Consider the following 26,627-nt stretch of genomic DNA (forward strand, 5'->3'; position numbering starts at 1 on the left):
GATTCCCAGACTTTTTGGTATTCCTTGTTTTTTTAAAAATACTCTTCCTTGAACTTTCTATTCTCTCTTTCTGTGTTTTACTTTTACTTCCTGGGTTTAATTTGTATTGTCTTTATTCGTGTTGTTTTTTTTTTTAAAAAGTTCAACATTATTTTTGGAAAAAGAAAAAAAATACATTATTCCTCCTACTTCTCATTCAAATCAATTCTCCCTTTTAACAAAATGCTCAAATTAAAAGACACAAAAGCACGTATGCATTTCCTGTAGTTCTTTTAATTTTTTATTAAGTATATAAAAATAACATGGAAGTTATTTCACGTACTCATAATATAGCTGAATCAATTTCAAGATCTTACTTATAAAATTTGTCTAATATAGATCACTAGCTACCAATTTTAGAATTTTTATAAACAGCGCACATCTTTAAATATCTGAACAAAAGAAGCATAGTGGTTTTGATTGGTGAAAAGTTTTAAATGTTGCCATTTTTAAACAAGAACATGGTTTGCATTATCCTTATTAAGAGAGCCAGTTTTTTAAATAAGCATCTAGTCAAGGACCCTTAAATAAACATGCATATTCCAGACTCTACTAACATGCCAGCTCCAGTACCTGGAGAAAAAACCAGGTCTTCAAAGTCTTCCAGAAGGTCAACAGAGTTATCCAAGTCCCAGAGAGTAGCTTTTCATAAGGTAGGCACCATGACAGAGAAGGCACACTTCCTAGATCTTATCAAGTGATACCCTTAACCAAGAAGGCACAGAGCATTTCAATCTTCTGGATCTGGTAGGAATGTAAATACACCACTGAGGAAAAATAGTCCCACAAGTAACCTGGCTCCCACTTTATAGGTGACAATCAGCATCTTGAATTGCACCTGAAAACCAACTGGGATTCAGTGCAGGTCACATAGTTATATGGGCATGATGTGGTGCACTTAGAATTATACATGCTGCTGCTGCATTTTGGATCAGCTTCTGAATGTTCTTCAAGGGTAGTCTCAAATGGAGTACATTGTAATTGTGCAGGTGGAAAATCAGTAGGGTGTGAATGACTTTGAGCAGTGATTCCTAATCTAGGAATGGATGCAATTGGTATCAAGATGGATTTGGTCAAAGGCTGTCCTGGTCACAATTCCCATCTGCTCCTCAAGGAGGAGCTGTGAGTCCAAGAGGATCTCTGGATTGTGTTCTAACGCTGTGGTTGGGAGTGTTATCCCATCCAGAGTTAACAACAGAAAATGTCTAGATGTGAGAAGTCCTAAAACCCACAGGCATTTGGTAAGTTAAAGCCTGTTCTTCCCTTTCTAGACTTTCATACCTCCAGGTACTGAGGAAGAATCTCTGTGACATCACTTGGACAGCATGGGGCAGGGATGTGTAACTCAATATCCTCAGCTACTGATAACTCCAATCAGTCGTTTGATATGGATATTATGTAGCAGGGAGAGAGTTGAGACTTGTGGCACTCCTCAAAGCAAAGGACTGGACGCCACCCCATCCAACACTTACTGGATGTGGTCTGTCTTCACTAGCTCCTCCTTGAATGGACCTGACTATTCACTCAGTGGTTGTTCCATCTTTATCTTGCCACTCTTCTTTGCAACCTAAATTTTTCCAAAGAAGTTCTGAGCATAGATAACGATAACTCTCCGATCCTCATCCTCAGTTTGATCTTTGCTCCTTCCTCAAAATATACCTTGATTTTGAATAATCTTAAATACAAGATGCTATTCAACAACATGGGACATGGCATTCTTCTTTGACTGTTCTTTTTTCTAACCCACGTGTTGTTTCTCCTGTGCAGTCAGTGGAAAAGAGTACCCAGAGGGATTTAGTAAATTGACAGTTACTCTTTACCAATAATCTTACCACGCTGTCATGAAACATTGCTGGTTGAACTTCAAAGCAAGCAGGTTCATATTTCCTGGGATTTTTGTTCCAATTTGATACAATTTTCTGGACATGGATCCTAAGGGAATTTTCAATCCCCAAATATTTTTCTCTTTCAGGCTCTCAATCCCCAAATATTTTTTCTCTGCAAGGCTATCCTCAGAGGTGGCAGGTCAAAAGGAAGACTTGGTCTATTTAGCTTCAAAATTGTGGTTGAAACTGTGAAATGGCCAGTTCGAGAATACCATATCTGCCTTGTTAATTTTTGACCAATTCTGCTGACTGTGCACCAGTTTTTAATCCTCTTCCCTCCCAAATCAACCAAACTTGAAAACTGCCTCAGTTTTTTCTTGCTCTTTGCCTGAATAAATTCCCTTGTTAATATATCTTAATTAATGGGGATTTTAATCCATAAATTGGTTGCAATGTTGAAAATCTATATAATGCACTTTAATGCTTGTCCTCCTGAATAAATTATTGAACCACGATTTATATCCGGATCCTTCAAGGATACAAAATGGAGTTTAGCTGGGTTAAAGCTGGTACATATTTTAAATAGGTTTAACTTACAAATGCTAAATGATTCCATTACAAGTGACTTTCCTGGGCGGTGCACATTTTGGTCAGATCATAGATGATATATTGTGGAACATTTAATAATTTCTAGAGATTGGCTCCATGCCTTAAGTATTTGGCATAGTTCCCAGGTCTGAAGATAATCACCTCCTTTTAACTTTCACTTATAAATTTATCCAGGGCCCAATCAGGAATCAAATTAAAGCTTGTTTAAACTGCCAAGTGGTGGGTAGGTTTCTACACAGGCAGATGGAATGACTCTCTTGATTCTTGAAGATAGGATATCCCAACAATTTCAGAGGAAGAAAAGGGATACAAATAGTCCTCAATTTACAACTACAACTGAGCCCAAAGTTTCCATAACTAAGCAAGAGTTAAGTGAGTTTTGCTCCATTTTATGACCTTTCTTGCCACAACTGTTAAGTGAATATTGCATTTATTAAGTTAGTAACACGGTTGTTAAGTGAATCTGGCTTTCCCATTGACGTTGCTTATCGGAAGGTTGTAAAAGGGGATCACATGAGCCTGACACACTGCAACCATCATCAATACATGCCAGTTTAAATTATGATCATGTGACCATGGGGCTGCTGCCACAGTCGTAAGTGTGAAAAAAAGGTCATAAGTCAGTTTTTCCAGTGCTGTTGTAAATTCGAATGGTTACCAAATGAAAGGGTGTAAGTCAAGGACTATATGTACTCTGATTCTTTATTTGTTTGGGTCCTATTTAGACCAATCTCAAGATAATAAAATATTTGATGTACATTGTGCTCTTATAGGCAGGAGTCAAACTTTGGTAAGGAGGACTATGTGATGCATGTGTCTTTATCCTCATTGCCTCAGTGGCTCCAGTCATAGGCCAGGGGTTAAAAAGGATTATTAACCCACTTAAGTGAAATAAAGCCCCCCCCCCCCAGTGACTGCATTCCAGCCAAGTTAATCAAGTCCAAAACTCTAACTGGTGGGGTCCAGTGCTGGCCTCCATCTTCTCATATATTAATCCTATAGCTAGGATTTCAAATAACTGAGGGGCAGGGAGTAGCAATAAGTGCTTTCCTATTTTAAAAGAGTGGCAGGGATGACCCAGCCAACTATGGGTCAATTAGCCTTTTGAACATCATCAGCAAACAGTATACCTGGTTTTATCTATTAGATTAAATTTCATACCAGGATGGTAAATGGGGGAATAATTGATATTGAGCAAATGAGGTTCCAACAGGACAGCCCTCCAGAGATCACTGCCTAGAGTTACATTTGGTGGAAAAATATCAAGATCACCATGATCTGACTTTATATGCAGCTTTTATTGATTTCAAAGTACAGTTGATAATGTCCAGTTAATAATGACATCTGGACTGGTTTAGGTTATCTATAGATAGATTAATCTTATTATTAATTTATCACCTATAGAAAAAAATGGCCTTAGGGTAAGATGTGACTTGGCAAAGGATCTTTCTGATTGTATTCAGGCCTCTGAGAGGGTAAAGCAAGAATTCATTGTACTCTTACTATTTTTTTTTTAGCTATCCAATTAACTTCCTAATTAAAACTCTTCAAAGAGTTGGCATTAATAGGCTCAAATTAGCTGATGGACATCTTCCAATCTTATTTTATGCAGATGATGCCATTCTCCTCCCTTTGTTTTATATACTATAGGTATGAAGCAACCTGATGGGTCTCTAATGTATCCTGAGGCTTGAAGCTGATGTTCCAAGTGTTAAAGTCAACGCCTGGATTAGGATTCTAATCTTATGGCTCAGAATTATGATTAATTCTACAGACAGACTTATTACCATTGCTGTTGATGGACAGCTACCAGTCTCACTGATATCAAACTTACATTCTGTAGCGTTGGCTTTTCTCCTGAATAGATACATTCAGTCACATATATTTGTGTAAATCAAACGAACAGTTAAGGAACAAATTGGCAATATCAAACATCAGAACACCAATGCTAATGACGTTTATTGCCAAATAGTAGACTATCATAAACCATCTATTGCAAAATATTTACACAATTGAATTCTGAGTAAATATAGATGGGCCTGCACCCTGTTTTAATGCTTTTTCCTTTTGCACTCATAGTGGAATAGATTTTAATTTTTTTTTAAATCTGCAGAGACCTTAGAGCCTTTGCAGCTTTAGGGAGATAGAGGGAGAAATATGTGTCTTTTTACACTATTATAATTACAACATTCCAAGAATTTTTTTTTGCTATCTCCAATTATTCCCAAATTTGAGGGCCATTCAGGTAAATATTATGTACCTTATCTTCTAAGGGATGTTAATCCCTCACATTTCAGATAGCAAAATATCTTTGTCATGCCACAAAGCTCTGATTTAGATATTGTTTATTGTATTATTGTACTGCGATAATTCTCTTCATGAATTTCTTCTAACAATTTCTTCCTTTTTCTTTGAATGCTGACCAAAGACCATTATAACATTTTATGTATGCATGTACATGTATGTATATACCATGATCAATTTTATCAAAGGCTTCCCATTTTAGAAGCTAGATGTTTATAAAATACCATGGTTTCTCCACTGTCTGATTTTGCACACCTTCACATCTACTCTGCCTCTTCAAATTTCATTATGATCCCCTACATTTCTTTATGACCTCCTGCAGCACATGCCTCCCAATTTGGGAACCCTTGGCCTGGAAAATAGGGCAAATGCACACGCTTGATAGTCTCTTTTCTTTTATCACCATTTATTCATTGCTTATAATGTTCCCATGCCAAACATTTGATTATATTAAATGAGCAGCATTTAATACTAGATGTTTTCCTGAGACATCAGTATTTTTCCATAATTTTGCTTTTTTTGTTCAAAACTGCTAAAAGCCACAGTGGTGGGAAAGAACCTGATACAACTTGTTTTATTTTGATGTGCAAGAGGACGTTATCAAAATAAATATGGATTAAACTGCTGTTAAATCAGCTTAACTTTCTCTCTTCAACTCTTTCTGGGTTCAAGTGGTATTTTTTTCTTTTCAATAGGCAAAAAGTGGCAGCAGTTTTACTGATGTGCTTCACCAGTCATTGGATCAGACCTACTTTGACACAGCTGGGATCCTTCAAACTATTTATTTATTGATATTTATTTACTCAGTTTGTATAGCTGCCCATCTCCCATGGGGGACTCTTGCCCAGTCGCTGAACCAATCTCCAGATCAGAAGCCTGCCTTAGAAAGGGGGATCAGCATCAGCCCAGCCAGCACCTGGCATATTATCAGCTAAGAACTAATGGGAAGGGAGCAGATGGGACTCTTCTTCATAGTGCCAGCCCTCCATTTAGCAATTGTCAGTGAATGAGGAATGATTTCCTTTTTGAAGTTTTCTTGCCACTTGGTGATATTTGGAGGAAGGGGAGAGAAACAAAGCCAAGAGACTCCATCAATTTCTTTCCTCAGTATGCTCTCCATTTTGTTTGTTTGTGTCCTGCCTTTATTATTTTTACAAATAATTCAAGGTGGCAAATATACCTAATATTCCCTCATACTCCGATTTTCCCCACAACAACAACCCTGTGAAGTGGGTTGGGCTGAGAGAGAATGACTGGTCCGAAATCATCCAGCTGGTTTTCATGACTTAAGGTGAGATCTGAACTCATGATCTGCTTTCTGCTCCCGCTGATGCCTTAACCATAGACCAGGGGTAGGCAACCTTGGCTCTTTTATGACTCGTGGACTTCAATTCCCAGAATTCCTGAGTCAGCATACTCAGGAATTCTGGGAGTTGAAGTCCACGAGTCATAAAAGAGCCAAGATTGCCTACCCCTGCACTAGACCAAACTACAGATAAGGGCATCATCAGTTGGCCATACTGCCCCTGTGGACAGGGATGGAGATCAGCAATGGAACATTATTTTTTCGCAGAGGCACTAATATTCTGCAGGTTTAAGGGCTGGCAGATAGCATTTTGAGTCAGACATGGAGAAAGTCTTCTGAGAGAAAAGATTTGCTATCAAGTTATTATGCTTGACCAGTTGGATGGTAACGATAACCATGAAAAATAAGTACTTTTATAGCTTTGAAGTCAATAAAGCTGAGGACAGGCTGTGCCTGGTTGTGTAGAAAGGTTTTGGAAAAAGAACAGTTTATTTCATAGAAGAGTTGTTTGAAGGCTTTCTAAGGAGTCGGGAGGCTTTGAGTGTCAGATGACGCACCTGAAGGACAGTCTCCATTCCTCCTTCCCCCTCTGCAGTGCAAGAAAATGCATTTGAGGACACTCTTATCTCAGTGTGCACTTATCTTGTTTTTTCCAACAGTGTTGAAAACATGTTAAGATGACAAAACAATATGCATACTAATATTTAACAGTGGTTTGTCCAAATCAAACCATTCAAACAGGTCAAACAAGGCAAAACAAGGATCTACAGTATTGCAGAGTGCAGTTACTGGAAATAAGGCTTGAACTGCATGGAGCAAGTGCATGTGGAAATATACAGCTTTACTTGGCTTGTTGCTAAATAATTAAAAAAAAAGCATCCATTTGGGGTTTTCTTCCTTGGAAAATAAAGGTTTGACACACCACTAGTAAAGGAAAGCATCCAACTTACTTCTTCCACCCTTTCCTCCTATCCTCACTCATCCTGCGTTATGTCTAGCTGACCACTCAAAATGTGAAAGTTTCTTTTGTCCACAAAGAAGCAACATTTGTGTGGATTGGGTTCATGATCAGTTCGGCTACTGTAGGAATTACACCTTTTCATGACCAAGAATTGTTGGATTTGCTATTGAGTACTCTTCCTTTGTGTTAAGGTTAAAGGGGGGGGGAATTGCAACCCTTCTGATAGCCTGAAAATTCCATGCAACAATCCTGGAATTCATCCCTGAGCTATAAATATTCTCCTTTATCATTAGGACTGATTGCTTAGCAACAGTTTGAAGTTACAATGGACCTCGAATCAAAATTTTGATGCCCCCCCACTGTGGTCACATGACCACAATTTGGGCCTTTGGCAGCCATCCAACATTTACAACCATTTATAGCATCCACAATCTATGCCCGCAATTTATGCTGTTTTTGCTGGAAACTGGCATTTACCTCAGGTTTCTGTTGAAAAATGCCCCATAGTGAATAATGAGATTACTTAATGACCACTCCATTCCCTTAACCAACATGGTGTTTGTTAACAAGTGCCGTGTTAGCTTCACAACTGCTGCAGAAAAAAGTTGTAGAATCAGGTATGATGACCTGCTTACCAAACATCACAACATGACCACAACTGCAGTCAATTACAGTGATGCATTGGGGACTGCCTCTATGAGCAATGAATAACTTTAAACAATCGAATTAATGCAAACAAATCAACAAATAAGCTGGTGGCTAGGTGATGCAGATTTCACATCACAAATATATCAAACCAGATGAGCAGAATCCCTAGGTTTGTAGTTCTCTTTGTTTATTATCACAAAATAGCACAGATATTTTCCAGAACCAGCAGAGGAATTTAGATCTGGAAAATGTTTTATTGCTGGGAGGTGAGAAAGGAGTTCTTTGGACAGGTATCTGCACACAGACGTTTATGTATATCTGCAATTATGGTAGTTCCCGTATGCAAATTTAGGTCTCCAAATCACTTTTTAGGCTTCTGTGTGCATGCACACATAAAATCCATATATTTAGTAGGAGTAGAAATGTAGAATCACTGGAATGTAATTGATATCACTTTTTAGCAGAAATAAATATAAAGGCACCTTTTGGCATCCCAAGGTATCCTCACCCTACCCCTTTTTAAAACAACTATGTGGGCGAAAAAAAACCTTGTAGCATGCGATCCAGAGGGCAGACTTTGAATGCAAATATTTTTACTCCCACAATATATAATGATACTTGCTGGTTATGTGGTCACTCCCTTTGTACTTTGTCCCTGAAGGCAGTGGAAATCTGTACAGGATTGGGCAGGTAACCATAGCAATTGGACGTTGTGTTCTTTCCTTCCTCTAATGCGGAGAGTAAAACTCCTACAGAGTAGTGTTGGTGCAGGCTTAGCAGAGTTTTCTTTGCTGAAAACAGAGTTAGCAGAAGTGACCATCTGAAGAAGTGCGAGCTCATCCCTCTGCCTTTTAAAATAATTCATCTGTAGTTCACAGTGGAAACTTCCTGGGACGGAGAAAGAGAGAGGCAGCGCACCTGACTTCCATTCAACAAGAGAAGGTGAAGTGGTATGGGCTGCGTGTTTGCAGTTGTGTTATATAGTTAATCACACTAGCAATTTTGAAATTTCTTTGAACTTCTTCAGTCTAACATTTTTCAGTCTTGCCATTTTTAAATTTTCAGGGCTGGAAAGATGGGCTTTCAAAGTTGAAAAATTGGAAATCTGCAGAAGTAGTTATTGAATTACAAAAATGTTAAAATATGGATGTGGTTTGCTGATGGAAAAATTATTAGGCTTGTTTAAGACATCTGTGAAGATTTCATCGGTGTCTACTGATTACAAGAATGTTATTTCTCCCCAAAACTATGGGGTCTTAATGTTTAATGAATGCTTGTGGTGATGTCTGTTGGTTGAAAGTAAGTTTAGTGTTTTTTTTTAATGCAGATAACGTTGTTTTACAGATTGAGAACCTAAGTGATTTGGAATGAATGTTTCACTGATTGTAAGATGCAATATGCAGTTATCACACACAGAATCAAAATACCATGATTCCCTGCCACCCCCAAGTCTTTATCCACCAGTCTCAGGAGGCAAATTCTTGGTCTCAATTATAATTATTACAATTATAATTATATATTAATCTTTAAAATCCTCTGAATCAGTATATAACCTCCCCGTTTTTGCTTTTTTTATACATCCAGCAAGAATGATAAAATATCCCTTATTAATGTTCTCATTTCCACCACAAATTTGAAGTGCCTTTATATTGTTGTTGTTGTTGTTGTTAATTGCGAAGTCGTATCTGACCCATCGCGGCCCCATGGACGACATTCCTCCAGGTCTTCCTGTCCTCTACCATCTTCTAGAGTCCATTTAAGTTCATGCCTACTGCTTCAGTGACTCCATCCAGCCACCTCATTCTCTGTCGTCCCCTTCTTCTATTGCCCTCAATCTTTCCCAGCATTAGGCCCTTCTCCAGTGAGTCCTTCCTTCTCATTAGGTGGCCAAAGTATTTGAGTTTCAATTTCAGGATCTGGCCTTCTAAAGAGCAGTCGGGGTTGATCTCTTCTAGGACTTTATATATTCTAAACAATTTCTCTGGTGACATATAACAATATTTTATAAACATATTCTAGAAAACTAGCAAATAATGTACATAATGCTTTCCTCTATGTTTTTTTCCCATTGGTCCATTTGTATATTAAAACCAACAGTTTATACATTTTATCACACATTTTTTTACTCTTGTCTTTTGTCTCGTATTTCAGCAAAAGTTCATATATTTTAGCAATAACATTTCCTCATTAGTATATAATTCTGTTTCAAACTTGGTCTTACTTTATTCAAAATGATAAGATCTTTTAAAACCAGTTTAAAGCTCTCTGTTAATTGTACATAAGACATCCATTGACAAGAATAGGGCTATCCAGTGTCTGGGGATGTTATATCTCCTCACTAATGGACATGGCTTAAGATGGGGGTGGGGGGAATAGATTAGTAACTGAATGCATCCATGAATGTCTGATATGTGATTGACTCTGCCTGATCTACAAATCCAGATCTGCATACCCATAAATCACCATGAGTTAAATTCAATAAGCCACGATTAACTTAAACCTGGCTTACCACAATTTATGAGCCTAATTAATATGCATGAATAGGAATGGCTCTCTCTCTATAATATATCTTTGGTCATAAATGCATATTTATATGTAGAAACTGCCCCATTTATCATTGTTGTCATATGAGTACCTCGGTACCAAAAATTGACTTAATTGATTATGAGCCATCATTATGAAGTCGTTGACAACTCTTAGTGATCACATAAATAAATTTCCTGCATAATGATTTGTCCCTAACCTGATTTTTTATGTCTTCTCAGTCATTTTGCATTTTCTAATCACGTGGTTTTCTTTATAAAAATATAGGCGTTACTATTGCCTTCTCCTATGCAGTATGAATTGGTGTCTTTGCCATTGTCCATAAAGTAAAAAGTTCATTGAAGGTTAGCTGCTATGAACTACCGTTGGAGCCTACATTCTATTAAATGTATGAATGCAACAGGGATGGCTACATCTCTATGTTAGTATAAACATTATAAAGGGTGCTGGAAAACAAAAACAAGTACCTTTATTGACTCAGTGTCAAATTTAAAGAACTGAATGACAGTAGTTGGAAATTGATATGATACTGGTTACAATGACTGTTTTGCATTTTGTAACATTCTTTTTCTGGAGATATATACCATGCCAGTATGGAAACATTTTAGTGGATTTGCCTTCAGGGTCTTATTTGAATTCATGTTCTTGATGCCTGGCCTGTTATAGGAGGAGATCTGCTTGACAATGGCAGCAGAAGATTCTTTGTCATCTCCTGGCTTGGATCGGGTAGCTGGTGAGAAGTTCCTGCAGGAAGCCTTCCAGATCATGCTTGAAGAAGGAATTCAAAAAGGGATGGATGCCTCTGAAAAGGTAAGATATACTGTTTTTCATTCTAAGTTTTCTTGAGCTTGGATGTCCACTCTATATACTTCAAGCAATGGCTTGGGCCAGGTATCCAAAATGAATTTTACTTGCAAGCTAACAAAGTAGTCCCTCAGCAGAAAAACCACAATTTCCTAATCCCGGATGGTTTGCATTGAGTAAATTGGGTATAATCTATTCTTTTCTTAATTTTTCTAATCTTCCTCCAAACACCCAGTTTACTATTGTATTTAATATATAGTAGGACAACATTTCCCCACCCAATCTCTCCAAGAAGCATTGAAACGGTAGGTTCCAGACTCCTGGCCAGTCAGGAATGCTGGCTAAAAATGTCAGGGATTAATGGTCATAAGACATTGGGAGAGCTTCAGCTAGGGCAGGGGTAGACAACCTTGGCTCTTTTATGACTTGTGGACTTCAATACCCAGAATTCCTGAACCAGCCATGCTGACTGAGGAATTCTGGGAGTTGAAGTCCACAAGTCATAAAAGAGCCAAGGTTGCCTACCCCTGAGCTAGGGAAATTTAACTTCAATTTCTGACAACATAACAGCATCCACAGGCAGCAGAATTTGGACTTATGCTGATATATAGAATTTTATACCAACCCCTTGTCATCTTGAAAGCATAACCTGGATATAGGATTGCATTGTTAGATTTTCAGCTTGTATACAATATGGCTTTTCAGACATGAGCTGAACTATTTTGCTGGTAGGTCTGCATTTGGAAGGAACCTGAGGAACTGCAGCAAATTCTGGACCTCGATCTAAAAGACAGTGGGGAGCCACATGAAAGGTTGCTGGAACGCTGTCGGGATGTTATCAGATACAGTGTGAAAACATGTGAGTGTTCTGCACGGCAAGAGTTAAGAGAGTGTGGTTCCTTCTTCAGAACTTCTTAGGAGATAGGGTTGTTCCAGTCCAGTTATTGAGATTGGTTTACCTATCCTGGCATCCTGAGTTAGTTGATTCCCCAGTTTACAGTACTTTTGGATGGTCTTTTTTAAAAAAAATGAGTGTGTGATTGATTATGTGCCATAAAATTAGTGCTAACTCTTAGCAACATAAATAGATTTTCTCCATGATGATCTGTCCCTAATCTAGTCCTTCAGATCTTCCAATGATGTATCCATTGCTACTATAATTGAGTCCATCCACCTTGCTTCTGGTTGTTTTCTTCTCTTTCCCAGTATTATAGACTTCTCTAGAGAGCTAGGTACAGTATTCACACAATGTATCCAAGTAGGATAGTTTGAACCTGATAATTTGTGTCTTGAGTGAAAATTTTGGGTTGAAATGTAACGTGTACCAAGAGACTAAGTTTTCCAGTTGAAGGGAAAATACCTAAATGCTATGATTCTGTTTCTTTTTGAACTATAATTATTTTCTTAAGGGTAAGGGCAAATGAATTTAAAATAGATCTTGTACAATTATTGGAAGGTGGTTGAAATGTAAACAAAAAGCTGGGAAAACAGTAAGGAATATTATGGATAGTTCCGGTAATACAAATGAATCTTTAGTTCATGTTGCAACAATAATCACATTAATACCGGTAATGGTGAAGAAAATATGACGTACTTCCATAGAGACTATTTCCTTTTGCACAATTTTCTTTCCTCTTGATATGCAGTCTTTTCCTATGAAAGAGGATTCTATTCAGTAAAAGTGATGGGAGTTGTATGGCTGATCCGAGATCCAAAGGAACTCAGCAGGTGTCTCTTTCTTTTACTTCCAGGTCATCCACGCTTCTGCAATCAGCTGTTTTCTGGGCTTGATCCCCATGCTCTGGCTGGACGGATGATTACAGAGATGCTCAATACTAGCCAGTATGTATATATGCATTTTTTAGAAAGTTATGCTATGAAAGAAAGAAAGAAAGAAAGAAAGAAAGAAAGAGAAAGAAAGAAAGAAAAAAAGAAAAAAGAAAGAATTTTTTTTTAAAGACTCAACTATGGCATAGATAAATTTCACTGCTGCTTTTTGGGACCAGAGACCATAACTAGAAACCAGTTTGAGACAAGTCTTTGCTTTTTATGATGTACTCTATCCACAAATTCTGTTAATGTCCTCCACTGTTGCAGTATCAGATAAGTTTGTCAAGGTTTTGAAACAATGCAAACTTGCAGAGGCAAAAATATGCAGAGGATCATATTCCTATGAGCAACACTGTAATGTATTGTGATATAAGAATAATACAATACAAATAATCTTCTTTGTCTCTGATTCAGGGAGACAAACAGAATAGATTCCGCTGATTGTGAAACATTTGCTCTGTGGCAACTGGCTAGCATTGCCCTAGTAAATGGATAGTGAGGGGGGAAGTAATTTGATATCACTATATTAACATTTCTCCCCTCGTGGCAAACAGCAAAATTAAGTGCTTTAGGTAGTTTTTCCTATTTCTTTTATTCTCACAATCATTCTATAGGATAATTTAAGTGCAAATAAAATAATCTTTTCATACATAAAGCTAAATCAAACTGTGATTTCTTTTCTTGGAGTTTAGGGTGATATAGATGTGCTTGCTTAAAAATGGTTAAAACCAATCTTGGTTTAATGTGAATCAGGCCAGTGTCAGTGTCAGCCAAAGTCAGTCAGTGAATGTAGTGGCTGAATGTGAATTGGAGCCTGAATGCAACTTCTTCCATCTTGAGCAATCATTGCATTCTATCTCTGCAAGTGAGTAAATATTAATATGAAAATATCATGATACTCAGGAGATATGCATTGGAAGGATGACTCTGTTTAAGAACCTAGATCCCTTTCTGGGCAGTTGATTTATCTGCACTCTACTCCCAGTAGTTGAATTCTCATAAGCTCCATGGTGGCCAATTTTCTTCCTCCTAAGCTGCTCATCTGCGGTGGGTTCTGTTGTTGCTCAATGTTTGAGCTACCAGGGTGAAGGCTGAGGAAACCTGGATGACTACTAGTCATGGCAGCTACGAGATACTGAAAAGTCTCCTTGCTGCCCTGTAGCAATCTTCCAAATTTTTGCAGGTCAGATATTGTTAGTCCTGCTCCAGGCAGTCAGATGTGTTGACTGTGTGGAGCAAGAGATAGGTGACAAGGGGGAAAGAATGGGGATCTGCTTCCTTTGATTTTATCCCTGCAAAGGTTTATATTTATTTACAGATTTACTTCATTTGCAAACTGCCTACTATTGAAGGCTATAGGCAATTAACAATATCACTGTAAGATAAAAACTTCTACAAGAAAAAAAAAGAGTAAAGAAAAAGACAAATCAAAATAAAAAAACAAAAACTACAAAAATCCTGCACTTTCAAATTTGTCTAAGTATCTTCTCCTCCTGTATTAGATGGAGCAGAATAAGTCTTGGTCGTTTTACTAAAGACCTGAGCGGCAAAGTATCCTAGCCACTTTCATTTCCTAATCTAAACCAACACCTTAGTTGCCTTCTGAGAATTTGCTGACTATTTTGGCTGTTTTTCAGATGAGACTCATAAAATCACTTGTGTTTTAGATACACGTATGAGATTGCACCTGTATTTGTCTTGATGGAGGAGGTGATGCTGAAGAAACTGCGAAAGTTGATTGGCTGGGAAAAAGGCGATGGAATCTTCTCCCCTGGTATGTAAAACCGAGAACCTGCAAATTTTCAGGGGCTTGTTTTTGTTTTTAAATATTTTAGAGCTGACATGCAGCCAATAGTATTTATTTATTAAACAAATTGATGTAGCTACTCAACTCACACATAGTGACTTTGGGTGGCATACAACATTAAATATTCACAGTTAAAAATTCATAATTTAACCTCCACTCTATCTTCCACCCTCTTGTGGCAAAAACAGAATCAGACAAGCTACTGTACTTGAATGGCTTTGAATAGGGTCCCCAAGCCTGCTGACAAAACTATGTCATCAAGGCCTTTTGGAAAAGCAACAATGTGGGGGTGAATCTCTGAGGGAGAGGATCATCAATTCAGGATCATCCAAATGAAACCAATTTCTGCCATTCATTATGTCTATAGCGGATGCACGGGAGATGCCTGCTAACCTTAAAATTTGATTTTAAAATGGTAATGAGTGGGTCATTGAACAATTCTCTGGGTTGTTTTCCTTGGTAGGAGGGTCCATCTCCAACATGTATGCCATGAATGTGGCACGGCATCACCGTTTCCCAGACTGCAAGCAGAAGGGGCATTGGGCAATACCAAAGCTAGCTGTGTTTACATCAGAAGAGGTACTGTTTTCTTGTATACGCTCTAAAGAACCCACCTACTTGCTTTTGGTTAACCCAGCCTAATTTGCTTTTAGTTTTGGTGGTGGTGGTAAGGGTTGCCTGCTGAGATTATGCTATTGAAATTTGATGGCAAAATGTTTTGTTTTGGGGTATGATTAAAACACACCCTCCACTTTAATACACGTAACATGTTTATTTTGAATAATTATGCCACAATGTTGCCCATGCCTTTGTGACTTTTGAAGATCGATAATGAAAGTAGGACCTGTTGCCCCCAAAACCGGCTTATCCTAGCCCCACTCCTAAGGCAGGGGGACAAGCAGTGGCTCAGACAGCAGATGTTGGTGTTGGGGATTTGGGAGATCCAGCAAGACACTAATGGTCTCTGGGCCAGATGCCCACCCAATAGGGCTACCTTCAGAGAGAGGGGCATTGTCTTATCAGCAATGCTAAAATAAGATTTAGCTGGCTTCTATGCCTCAGGGGGGACATATTGGAGATTAGGGGACATGTAGTCCTGCACATTTAGGGGGCACTAGGTTGGGTACAACTAAGGGAGACTGAAGCTGGAACTTGTACACCAGAAGTTGGATCAGACTGGCCTGTTAACAGCAGACATTTTGGGAAGATCCAGATGGCACCCTCATCATTACTGTAACTGAGTCTTGCTACTGATTGTTCCATTCTTCTGTTTCCTTATTTTTTCCCCAGCATTATAACCTTCTCTAGAAAGGCTAGATCTTTGCTTAATGTGTCCAAAGTAGGATAATTTGAACCTGGTCGTTTGTGCTTTTAGTGAGAATTCTGGGTTAATTTTTTAAAATGATCTTTGGTTTGTTTTCTTCACTGTCCATGGTATTTTCAGGAGCTTTCTCCAACACTAAAATTCAAAAGTATCAATATTCTTCCTATCTTGCTTCTTCAAACTCCAATTTTCACTTGCATAGAATGTTGCAGGAAATTCCAGAATGTGCTGCTATTCTCTACCTGCCTAAAGTAAATTAATCATTCCCATTTTGCAGATAACAGCTGTGAAACCACCAAATGACCTTTATTTTGAAGCCTGGTATTGCTGTATCTTCTGGTAGACCATGATCTTTGTCAGAATCTGTAATCTATTGCTCTAAGTTAGAGAAGATAAGGGGGATAATCTAGAGAATGCTCTCCCCAGAACCACAGTCAGGATTTTGTTGGTTAGGTAGAAATGCAACTTGATATTTCTTTGGGTAGCAGTTTTCTAAATGGTTTAATTACTAAATGGCTTCCCAGGACTCAGAACAGATGAGGAGGCTTTTCTTAGGGGAAGTCTTAAATTGATTCTGCTGATCTTCTTTTTCTGCTTTCTAGTGCCATTACTCCATCCAAAAGGGAGCAGCTTTTTTGGGCATCGGCACAGACAATGTTTACCTTGTAGCAGTGGATAAAAAGTGAGTGTTAATAACTGGAAATCCTTATAAGGTTAGAGAAGACCAAAGGTTCCATCTTGATGTCATGAATGGACGATTTAATCTGGACGAAACCATCTCCAACAACAGGTTTCAGAACCATTATAGATTGCTTATCCCATTGTTCAATTGTCTCTGCCCCCCCCCCCCCCAGGTTTTAGAAACCCTCTGTCCCTCCAATGATTATGGTCTAAAAAATTACAATCTGAACTCTGGGTTATTAGCTTCATGTCTCCACATTGTGGAGATTTAGAACTTGGTAATGTCTGTGGAATTGAACCTGCTAAGAATATTTATTTTAAGTAAGTTTGGATTTCTAGCCCTTAAGATTGTAGAGGTTGTTTTCTCCATAAGCTGTTGTTTCTTACTGGTGGCACAATTAGTAAGGACCATAATAAGAACTAAGATTGAAATATCACTTTGTATATGACCTTTTAACATATGATAAAACAAAGGAATCTAAGTAAGAGCACCTAAGCAGATCTGTAGCTAGTCTTGGATCTGACAACAGTTCTCATTCTTTATCATTATTGGTCTGCATAAATAGAGGTTCATATGGAGGAGTTTCTTCTAGATCATATCATTTGAGTGTGCATGAAATGGATCTTATTATAAGTGGTTTCCTCAAGAGGAAAAATCTTCCTGTGGTAAAAAAAATCCGAATGCATCACACAAGGCTAACATGGAACCCTTTCCTCTGATCTAATTGGCAGTAGAAGTAGGTTTAAAGTTAAAGCTCCTTCTATATATAATCAAAGTGAAACACATAGCTTCATAATGGCTTGACATCAGAGTGGTTTAAGCAAGAAGGACCTGCTGAAAGGACTTTCATGGCTCAATCATTTCAACCTTTTCTTCCTCAGAGGGAAAATGATCCCTGCTGATCTAGAGAAAAAGATCAACCAGGCCAAATCAGAGGTATGTTGGTTGTGGAGGGTTTTGAAGGAGGTTACAATTTTCTCTTTGCTCCCACTAAACTATGTAAAAGGATGCTTTTTCTCCCCATATCCAAGCCAGTGATCCTTTTAGCCAGAGCTAAAAGAAACATGAAATGGACGTAGGGGCTTTGCAAACTCTGCTTCTTTGTCTGAGGTTGCAGCAAATGAAGAAATGGCGTCCTAATGCAATATCTTATGCTTCTTTTACCAGAGACCTACACACGAAGGAAGGAAAATTCAGGCAGAGGTGACCACATGTGTGTGGTTCTGTTGTAGAGGACCATACTTATGCCAATCAAAGTTCTGATCTTCTCTTCCAGAAAGCACTCCCTTTCTTTGTCAATGCCACCTGTGGCACCACTGTCCTGGGAGCTTTTGACCCCCTGCCTGAGATTGCGGAGGTGTGCACAAGACACAAACTTTGGTTCCATGTGGATGTAAGTACAATCTGTGGAGGTAAGGACCTTCTAGAGATGTTTTGGAATGGAGACACGGGTCAATCACCAGAGGAGGAATGGGATCCCTTGTGATGTCTTGGTCAGGAGCCAAAAGATGATACACATTTGCATTAAGGGGTTTTTTTTTAGATCTACTTAGTCTCCAATATCACTTTCCCAATCTTTCCTAAGGTAGGTCTCAGGAGTTGTTCCCAGTGTCCATATAACATAACAGAACTTTTGCATGCATGTTAGTATCTTTAAATCAACTATTCAGTGTGAGATTACTTTCAGATGTCAGGCCAATTAAGCTGAAGGAAAGTTACTGATGTCAATATTTATTCCTCTGTACAATCTTTGGTCTTAGAAGGACCTCATGGTTTCCTTCTTTTGGGATTGTGGTTTCAAATCTCTCGCCTTGAAGGAGTGTACCAGGTGCTGTCCCCTGAGGACAAATAATTTGCTTAATGCTGAGCAAATATGTGCTGCCTTACCAGCTTGTCCAGCAGATATATTTTTCCCCCAATGGAGATTGGTGAGAAAATATCTGAGGAGTGATTCAGTCACACAGAGGTGTAGCAGGCAGCAGTCTTGTTGAGTGGACTGTGATTTATTATTCGGGCATATTTGTAGAAAAGTGATTTTCTTCATGTTTGTGAACATTCTGCATAAGCTGAGATTTTCACATTCTGTTTGAAAACTACTTTGCAATTCTTTTAGCCTTTAAAAGCTAGCCCTTTAGCTACTCTGTTACCACCTGAATTATTTTCTTGTATCTTTAATTTGCGATTTCCAATTGCAGCACCATCTCCATGGTTTGACTGGACTCCTTTTTAGCAACTCATATGGTTCTTTTATTCTCCTATAGGCAGCCTGGGGTGGCAGTGCTCTCCTCTCCCAAAGACATCGGCATCTTCTGGATGGAATCGAAAGGTAGATACTATTTCTTACAGAAACAAGTTGTGAAAAGATATACAACCAAGACTCTGACTTTCGACTTGTTCATCCTCTGTCTCTGTTTTTAATAAAAGTGTGTACATCTTAGAAATAATTTGATCATCATTTGTAGAAAACTCTATGTCAGATTCAGTTTTACCCTTTTATAATTCATAAACCCTCTTATCCACCTTAAATCTTTCTATTAGATTAGCACATAGGGAAACCAATAGCATGTAAGACCTTCCAGCTCCAACTTTTTTCATTTTTAAGTTAAATTTCTCCTTGAGAAAAATTCAACAAATCAGCGACCATTGCTGTTTAATTATCATTTCCCTTCTGAAAAAGACAATTGTTCAGAAAAAAATGGGAAACACATAGTTAAAGAAACACTCCTCCCTTCTTTCTTTGTCCTTAAGACCATGGGAATTATTGTTTTTAGCTGAACAATACAATGATTATAGTGGCATTTATGTGTTCCTTGACCGGCTGAGACTTGTCTGTGGGAGCTAAAGGGCAGTGATGCTGTTCTGTTTTCGGGAAAGAGGCATTGAGACGAAGCAACTAGTTCCAAACAGTCCTTCTTTATTACAACACCAACAGAACCGTTTACACAATGGTGCGGTTCCCTTTTATAGTCCCCTGCACAGAACGTTTGTTGCTGGCCAATCGTTGCAAGGGAATTTTCCGCCTTTTGCATGTGCGCAAGGCTGGGAACAGCCTTTCTGGTCCCGGGCATCCACGTGGTCTGCCCGGGCCAATCGCTGCAGCCTGCGCCTGCCGGCCCAGGACATAACAGATGCCATAGGAGAATTTGGTTCAAGGCCCTTTTTCCGAGTCTGACCCCTATGGTGCATGTTAAGAATCCCATTTAAATGCAAGGAGTCTGGTAGCACCTTAGCAGGTTAACAAATTGTATCAACTTAACTACTCTTTTGCATCTGATGTCCTGAGCTGCAGCTCAAAAAACTTATGTCTTTTAATACATTTTATTTGTTGAAAAGGTGCTACTGGATTTCTTCTGATTTTTGCATACTGTAGACTAACGTGTTTCTCTGACGATCCACATATACAAAAGATCCAAAATATAGAGGTGCACCACTGAATTTTTAGCAGTCTCCTAAATATGGTTATTAGCATTTATTTGCATAGGAGGTATATCCAATTATGAAATGCTCATTTCTATTTTCCATCCAGGGCTGATTCGGTGGCTTGGAATCCCCACAAAATGCTTATGGCTGGACTTCAGTGTTCTGCCTTCTTGGTCCAGGATAATTCTGTAGGTATTCAGCGCCTCTCTCTCTTCCTGGACATGAAACATGATATTGTATAAGTTATCTCTCCCTCCAGATAATATGGTTAGAGGAAACCCAAATCTACTTAGTCCAACTCTCTGTCCAAAAGTCAAAGTGAGACCTTCTTGTACATTAACTCATTCTGGATTTATGTTTATTTCTTTTGCTTAATTTCTGCAGTACTTCTTCAGCTAGCAGCTGAAGGTGTGGAATTCCATATTGTGTAGAATATGGAAGTTTGATATTCTTGGTCAAGGCTAATATTGTTCAACTGCTGTATATCTCTGAAGCTTTATCACCTCTTTGCTATGAAAATAATATTTAAATCTATTTTGAGTCATAATATTTAGAAACTTTAGAAATCAAAGCTATGGTTTCTAAAGGTGTTGAAATAAATGACCAATAGAAAGTTTTGTAGGATTATGGACTATACCCAGCCACAGTCTTACTGCTACTTGCTTTATGCAGAATCGACCCTCTCAAACTGGCAAGGTCTACAGGTAGTCCTCGACTTACGACCACAATTGAACCCAACATTTATGTTGCGAAGTGAAACATTTGTTAAGTGGGTTTTGCCCCATTTTGCGACTTTACTTGCCACTGTTGCTAAGTGAATCACTGCAGTTGTTAAGTGAATCTGGCTTCCCCATTGACTTTGCTTGTCAGAAAGTTGCAAAAGGGGATCACATGGCCCCAACTGTCATAAATATGAGTCAATTGCCAAGTGTCCGAATTTTGATCACGTGACCATGGGAATGCTGCAACAGTTGTAAGTGTGAAAAATGGTCATGTCACTTTTTTCAATGCTGTTGTAACTTCAAACGATCACTAAATTAGCTGTTGTAAGCCGAGGACTACCTGTATTTTCATATTAGGAGAAGGTGAACTACTCTAATATGAGTTTGTCTGCCCATTAAGATATCTTGGAGCTTGTAATTTTCCTTCATGAAGATTAGAAATGCTTTGGCTGGGATTCAAAAAAAGAGTGGCCTTTCCATTTTGCATGTCTTTATCAAAGAAGCTCACCTCTGGATAATCCCTATTTCTGTTTGCCCTCTTTCCAATTTTGGCAAGTATTTTACCTGCCATGCTGTTCCTGCTTTGAACCAGAAAACTGCAATGAATAACGCACTCCAAATATGATTTAACTTCTTATCCCACACATTGATCATACTGCCTAGAACCAATTGTAGCTTAACCACCTCCCCAAGGTCTTGTGTTGCATGTCTCTCTTTTAAACTCTCTGGTTTCTGACTTTGAGTCTGTGGTCACCCTATTCTTATCACGTTTCCCAGTTTGTTTTTGAAATTCTTTGAAATGTTGGTGTTACCCACTTTGAGCATTTTGCACCATCAAATAGAATATATCATTGTATGTGGAAAAACAAGGATTTTTTTTTAATTAAAGACAACTATTTTGATGCCTCTTTCTTCCCAGGGACTACTGCAGAGATGCCACTGTGCCCAAGCTACCTACCTCTTCCAGACGGACAAGTTCTACAACATAGCTTATGACAGGGGAGACCAAACCATCCAGTGTGGACGCAAAGTAGATTGCTTTAAGTTGTGGCTGATGTGGAAGGCCAATGGCAGCAAAGGCTTGGAGCAGAGAGTGGACAGGGCCTTTGCTTACACTAGGTATATGAAAAGACTCCAGTTTGGGGTCAGTTCTTCTGCCATTCCTGGTGACTGGCGGTGCGGTTCAAGCGTCTTCCCTGACATTTTCTTCTTTTTTATCCTAGGTATCTAGCTGGTGAAATTAAGAAGAGAGAAGGCTTTCAGCTAGTGATAGAGGTATGAGCTACCTGGCCTGCTGACATATTATATGACATTATTTATTTACTTGTACCCAGTCTTTATTATTTTTTACAAATAACTCAAGGCAGTGATTGTATCCAACACACCTTCCTCCTCCTATTCTCCCCCTAGCAACGATCCTCTGAGGTAGGTTGGGCTGAGACTGAGTGAGTGACTGGCCCAAGGTCATCCAATTGGCTCTGGTGGAACTGGAACTCACAATCTTCCACTTTCTAGTCTGGTGAAGCTGCTAGGAAAAGGGGACACTTTATCACGTCCAAAGTAGTATTTCCGCCACAATAAATAATGGGCTGTTCTCACATATAAGACCACGCCTTGTGCTCAGATCACTGATTAACAAGGGAAGAGGTGGGTTCTGCATGCACTGAAAAACAGAAGCTGGATATCCATTAGTCACAAATGCTTTAATTTGGATTCCTGAAGTGAAGGAGATTTGGATTCAATGGTCTAAATCAGGGGTCCCCAATGATCCCCATTGGGAACCAGGCCACGGAAGCAGCAGGTGAGTGAGCAAAGCTCTATTTGTGCAAGCGACGGGCATGCCCGCGAAACCATCCCCTCTTTCGCCCCTCCCCTGCCCCCGCTGCTGCCGTTGCCAGTCTGCAGAGCCGGAAAAGTTGGAGACCGCTCGTCTAAATTTTTCCTACCAATTCCTAATCTGACACTGCAGTTCTATCTATTTATTAAGTCAGCAGTTTTCTTTTTTGCTTTTTGAAACATGAGGTCATGTTTTCACATACCGCTAACCCATATTTGTATATGTGCTTTCAAGTCACGGCTGATTCCCGCTGACTGACTGCAGTTTCTTGGGATGATTTTTGGAAATGGTTTTGCTTTTGCCTTCTTCTTAGGGGTGTGAGAGAGTAACTGGCGCAAGGACACCCAGCTAATTTCATGCCTAACTCACGGTTTACCAGTTTCTAGCCTGGTGCCTTTAAGCACTACACCAGGCAGTCTCTCAATCAAGAAATTGGGAGTTGCAACATTTTTGGGCTGCCTGGGTCTCATTTTTTAAAAAAATGTTGGAATATTCATGAGCAGGAAGAGTCATGTAGTAACTCAGTCAGCCAATGTGAAGAAAGTGCTATTGAGTCTGTGCAAAAAGGTTATTGAGTTAGAAGCTGGGTTTCAGTTTCAGTCTCTGGTCTGTCTCTGCTGTAAGAAGTTTTCATTTGTGCTATGTTGCTGTAAAGAAGAATGTATGGTATTGTAAATAATTTTATATGAATATAAAGAGTTTATTTGAATCAGCTAAATGCAGTCAACTGTGAGAGCTTCTGATTTATTTTCACCAGTAGAGAAATTAAAATTCTCTAACAAAAAACAAATATTAAAAGGGCAGTAATGTAGTGGCACCATCTGAAGGGGTGGAGGCAGAAATTCTGACTTCATTTTTGTGGGGGATTGATATTTTAAAAATGGGCGCTAGTATTTTTAGCCTTTCAGATATATATCAATTTTCTTGCTTTTTCCAAAAAAGTTATGCCATGTAATTGCAGTAATGTTTGCCGCAGAATTGCAGTAATGCAACCTTGAGCAGCTTTGGGGTCCTTCAAAGGGGGGAGGGGAGAGAGCTAGGATATTCACATGGAGATCATAAGTTGACATAGGTGACATAAACTATGAATTACAAACAATGGTTGGGTTCATACATCAGGCTAGATTAAAATCAAATAAACCATGTTGTGGTTCTGTATTCCAGTTTCTTTACTGACAGTGTATCACTGCCATAAGAAAGTAGCTTCCTACTGGACAAAGGTTACAGAGAAGAAATATCATTTCACAGGCTTCTCTTTTAGAGTTTCTTATTTCTTTTCCTTTTTTTTTTCTTTTTCAGCCAGAATTCATCAATCTCTGTTTTTGGTATGTACCTCCCAGTCTGCAAGGGCAGGAAGGCTGCACTGATTACTGGGTGAAACTGGAGAAGGTAAGTTTTGGCATCTTTGAAATAGGAAATAAGAGCAGGAAAATCTCTCTGGAGGCTCCTGGGTTGTAAAATAAGTACAAAGCAGAGTTCACACATGTTTCTGGATCCAGCATTCATTAGAAATGAGGAAAGCTCTTTCAGGATGAATGGATATCTGCACATCTATTGCTTGCCTAATCATAAAGTGACATTCGATATAGGAATGGCTAATTCCTGCCTTTGAGCCCCACGGAAAAGAAAGACAAGGGGAAAACATGGTCCATTTGTGTTATGATGCAGTGGTTCTCAGCCATATGTCCATCGGTGTTATGGGGTGAGAAGTCCAATCATCTCTAACAGCTGTCTGTTTGACTATTCTGGCTTGTTATGATGGATTTATAGCTTAAACCCACATGAAATCCAAGGTTAGGAACTGCTTCTGTAATGCTCAGTTTCCCAGTGTCGGAAGAGGACATAGACTAAGGGGATCTGGATGGAGGCAGCAACACCCATTGGTCATTGGCCTTGTTTCCACAGCATGCTTAATTGGGGGTAAGAGGAGTGGACGAGAGTAGTGTGGAACATAAAGGAGAGGTTAGCATTCCAAATCCAATTTGACTCCAGTCAGTTGAGGATATATAGGTAGTCCTTGACATAGCCATTCGCTTAGTGGCCGTTCAAAGTTACAAGGGCACTGGGAAAAAAGTGACTTAGGACCCTATTTCACACTTACAACCCTTGCAGCACCCCCAAGATCACGTGATCAGAATTTGGATGCTTGGCAACGGACTCATATTTATGACCGTTGCAATGTCCTGGGGTCAATGTGATCCCCTTTTGCGAGCCTTCTGACAAGCAAAGTCAATGGGGAAGCCGGATTCACTTAACAGCCGTGTGATTAACTTAACAGTTGCAGTGATTCACTTAACAACTCACAAGAAAGGTCTAAAATGGGGCAAAGCTCACTTAACAACCATCTCACCTAGCCACATAAATTTTGGGCACAATGGTGGTAGTAAGTGGAGGACTACGCTGTATTTCTAAAAGCATCCTATTGACCTGTTTTCACAATGCTCGTGTGAAAAAGCTGAAGAGAGCAGCTAAAAGAGCCAACCTGTAACAGAGTTGTCAATGTGTAGAAGTACAGAACACGCTTGCTAAGTGCTGACAAACTGTGGAGGACTCGTATCAAACCTGCCTGCTTCCTGGTGAAGAGGCCAATGATGTTGTGATGCCTTGCCAGGTTTTCTGATGCAAAACTTTATGAGATATCTTTTACCATTAATTCCAAAGATGATATTTTTTGGGGGGAATCAGGCTAGTGTGAGTGCATGTTGCCTGAGCCACAAGTAAGAAGTTTTGACTTGGGAGTCTATTGGCTCAAGGGTAATCTGGGGAAAAGTCATGAAGAATAAATGAACCTTTGAGATATGGTTTTGACGGATTTTCATATAAACATTTACCATGTACATCAAGAGGGAAGCCTAAGTAGGTAAAAATTGGTAAAAATTACACACAAGTACCTAGTTTGATTCCACATCTGAAAGCCATTTTTAGAACCTGTCTGTGAACAAAGTTTTATTAAGGGTAGGAGGGGGGAATATGAGCGACATGGTGGCCTAGAGGTGGAGCTCTCACCCCACAATCAGGAGGCTGTGAGTTCGATCATAGCTGGTGGCAGATATTTCTCTCTCTGGGTACAAAGAGAAAATATCTGCTGTGAACTCCGTATAGGCATCAGGAAGGGCACCCGGCCAGTAAATGCTCAGCTTCATTCAGTTGCCCCGACTCCACCCTGATGCAAGGGATTACAGGGTCAATAAAAGAAAATAAAAAGGGTGGTGGTGGGGAATATCTTATATCATATACGTACAACCAGTTTCTGAGAAGTTTTATTTGTTTTTCCTTGATTAGGTAGCTCCACTGATTAAAGAGCGGATGATGAAGAAAGGTTCCATGATGGTGGGCTATCAGCCACTTGGCAAAAAGGTGAACTTTTTCCGCCAGGTGGTCACCAATCCAGCAGTCACCAGAGATGATCTGGATTTCTTCCTTGATGAAATTGGGAGGCTTGGCAGAGATCTGTAGATCGTGTGTGCATGTTGTGCTTAACTGTACAATACAGATTGGAACAGTTATGTATGTGATTCAAAAGCAGACACCACCTTACTTCCAATCATCATACACCACTGTTGAAATGGCTTGGAAGCTACACTTCTCCAACCATGCACAGGGACTCATGAGTAAGTGCCACTAGCATGGTGTCGTTGCTGCTACTACTAAACCATTTTACAAATGTTGTGAAGATGTAACAGTACCTTCCCTCCCCTACCCCATTGTTATCTATTTCTGTAATTGTGGGTGTGTTCTAAAATTAAAGCAAACGTAATGCTTTAATTTCTTCACTGCCTTCTGCAAAAAACAAGGAAAGCCTAAGACTATCAGATGTGGACTCCAAAATCCAACATTACTAAGTAGCAGCAAATAACTACAGACTACTCAATCTGTTTGCCGCCAGCTAGTAGCTTGAAATTTTGCAATTCACAATTCGGGAAATGGTAACTTCCTAGTGATTATTCATTCTGGCTTCACCTCT

The 26,627-nt window shown here is 39.2% G+C and overlaps 1 protein-coding gene across 1 annotated transcript; it reads left to right on the forward strand.

Annotated features, from left to right (window-relative positions):
- Positions 1 to 26,283, forward strand: CSAD (cysteine sulfinic acid decarboxylase). Its single transcript, XM_029284386.1, has 15 exons — positions 1 to 17; positions 10,904 to 11,047; positions 11,774 to 11,900; positions 12,793 to 12,883; positions 14,539 to 14,645; positions 15,142 to 15,257; positions 16,605 to 16,684; positions 17,566 to 17,624; positions 17,965 to 18,077; positions 18,946 to 19,010; positions 20,211 to 20,292; positions 21,746 to 21,945; positions 22,050 to 22,101; positions 23,963 to 24,052; positions 25,946 to 26,283. Exons 2-15 carry the CDS (start codon positions 10,922 to 10,924, stop codon positions 26,117 to 26,119), a joined length of 1,482 nt encoding a protein of 493 aa, XP_029140219.1. The 5' UTR covers positions 1 to 17; positions 10,904 to 10,921; the 3' UTR covers positions 26,120 to 26,283.
- Positions 26,284 to 26,627: the final 344 nt, after the last annotated feature.

Source organism: Protobothrops mucrosquamatus, unplaced genomic scaffold (genome assembly GCF_001527695.2).
Source record: "Protobothrops mucrosquamatus isolate PMUCROS unplaced genomic scaffold, P.Mucros_1.0 scaffold555, whole genome shotgun sequence".
NCBI classification, from domain to species: domain Eukaryota; kingdom Metazoa; phylum Chordata; class Lepidosauria; order Squamata; family Viperidae; genus Protobothrops; species Protobothrops mucrosquamatus.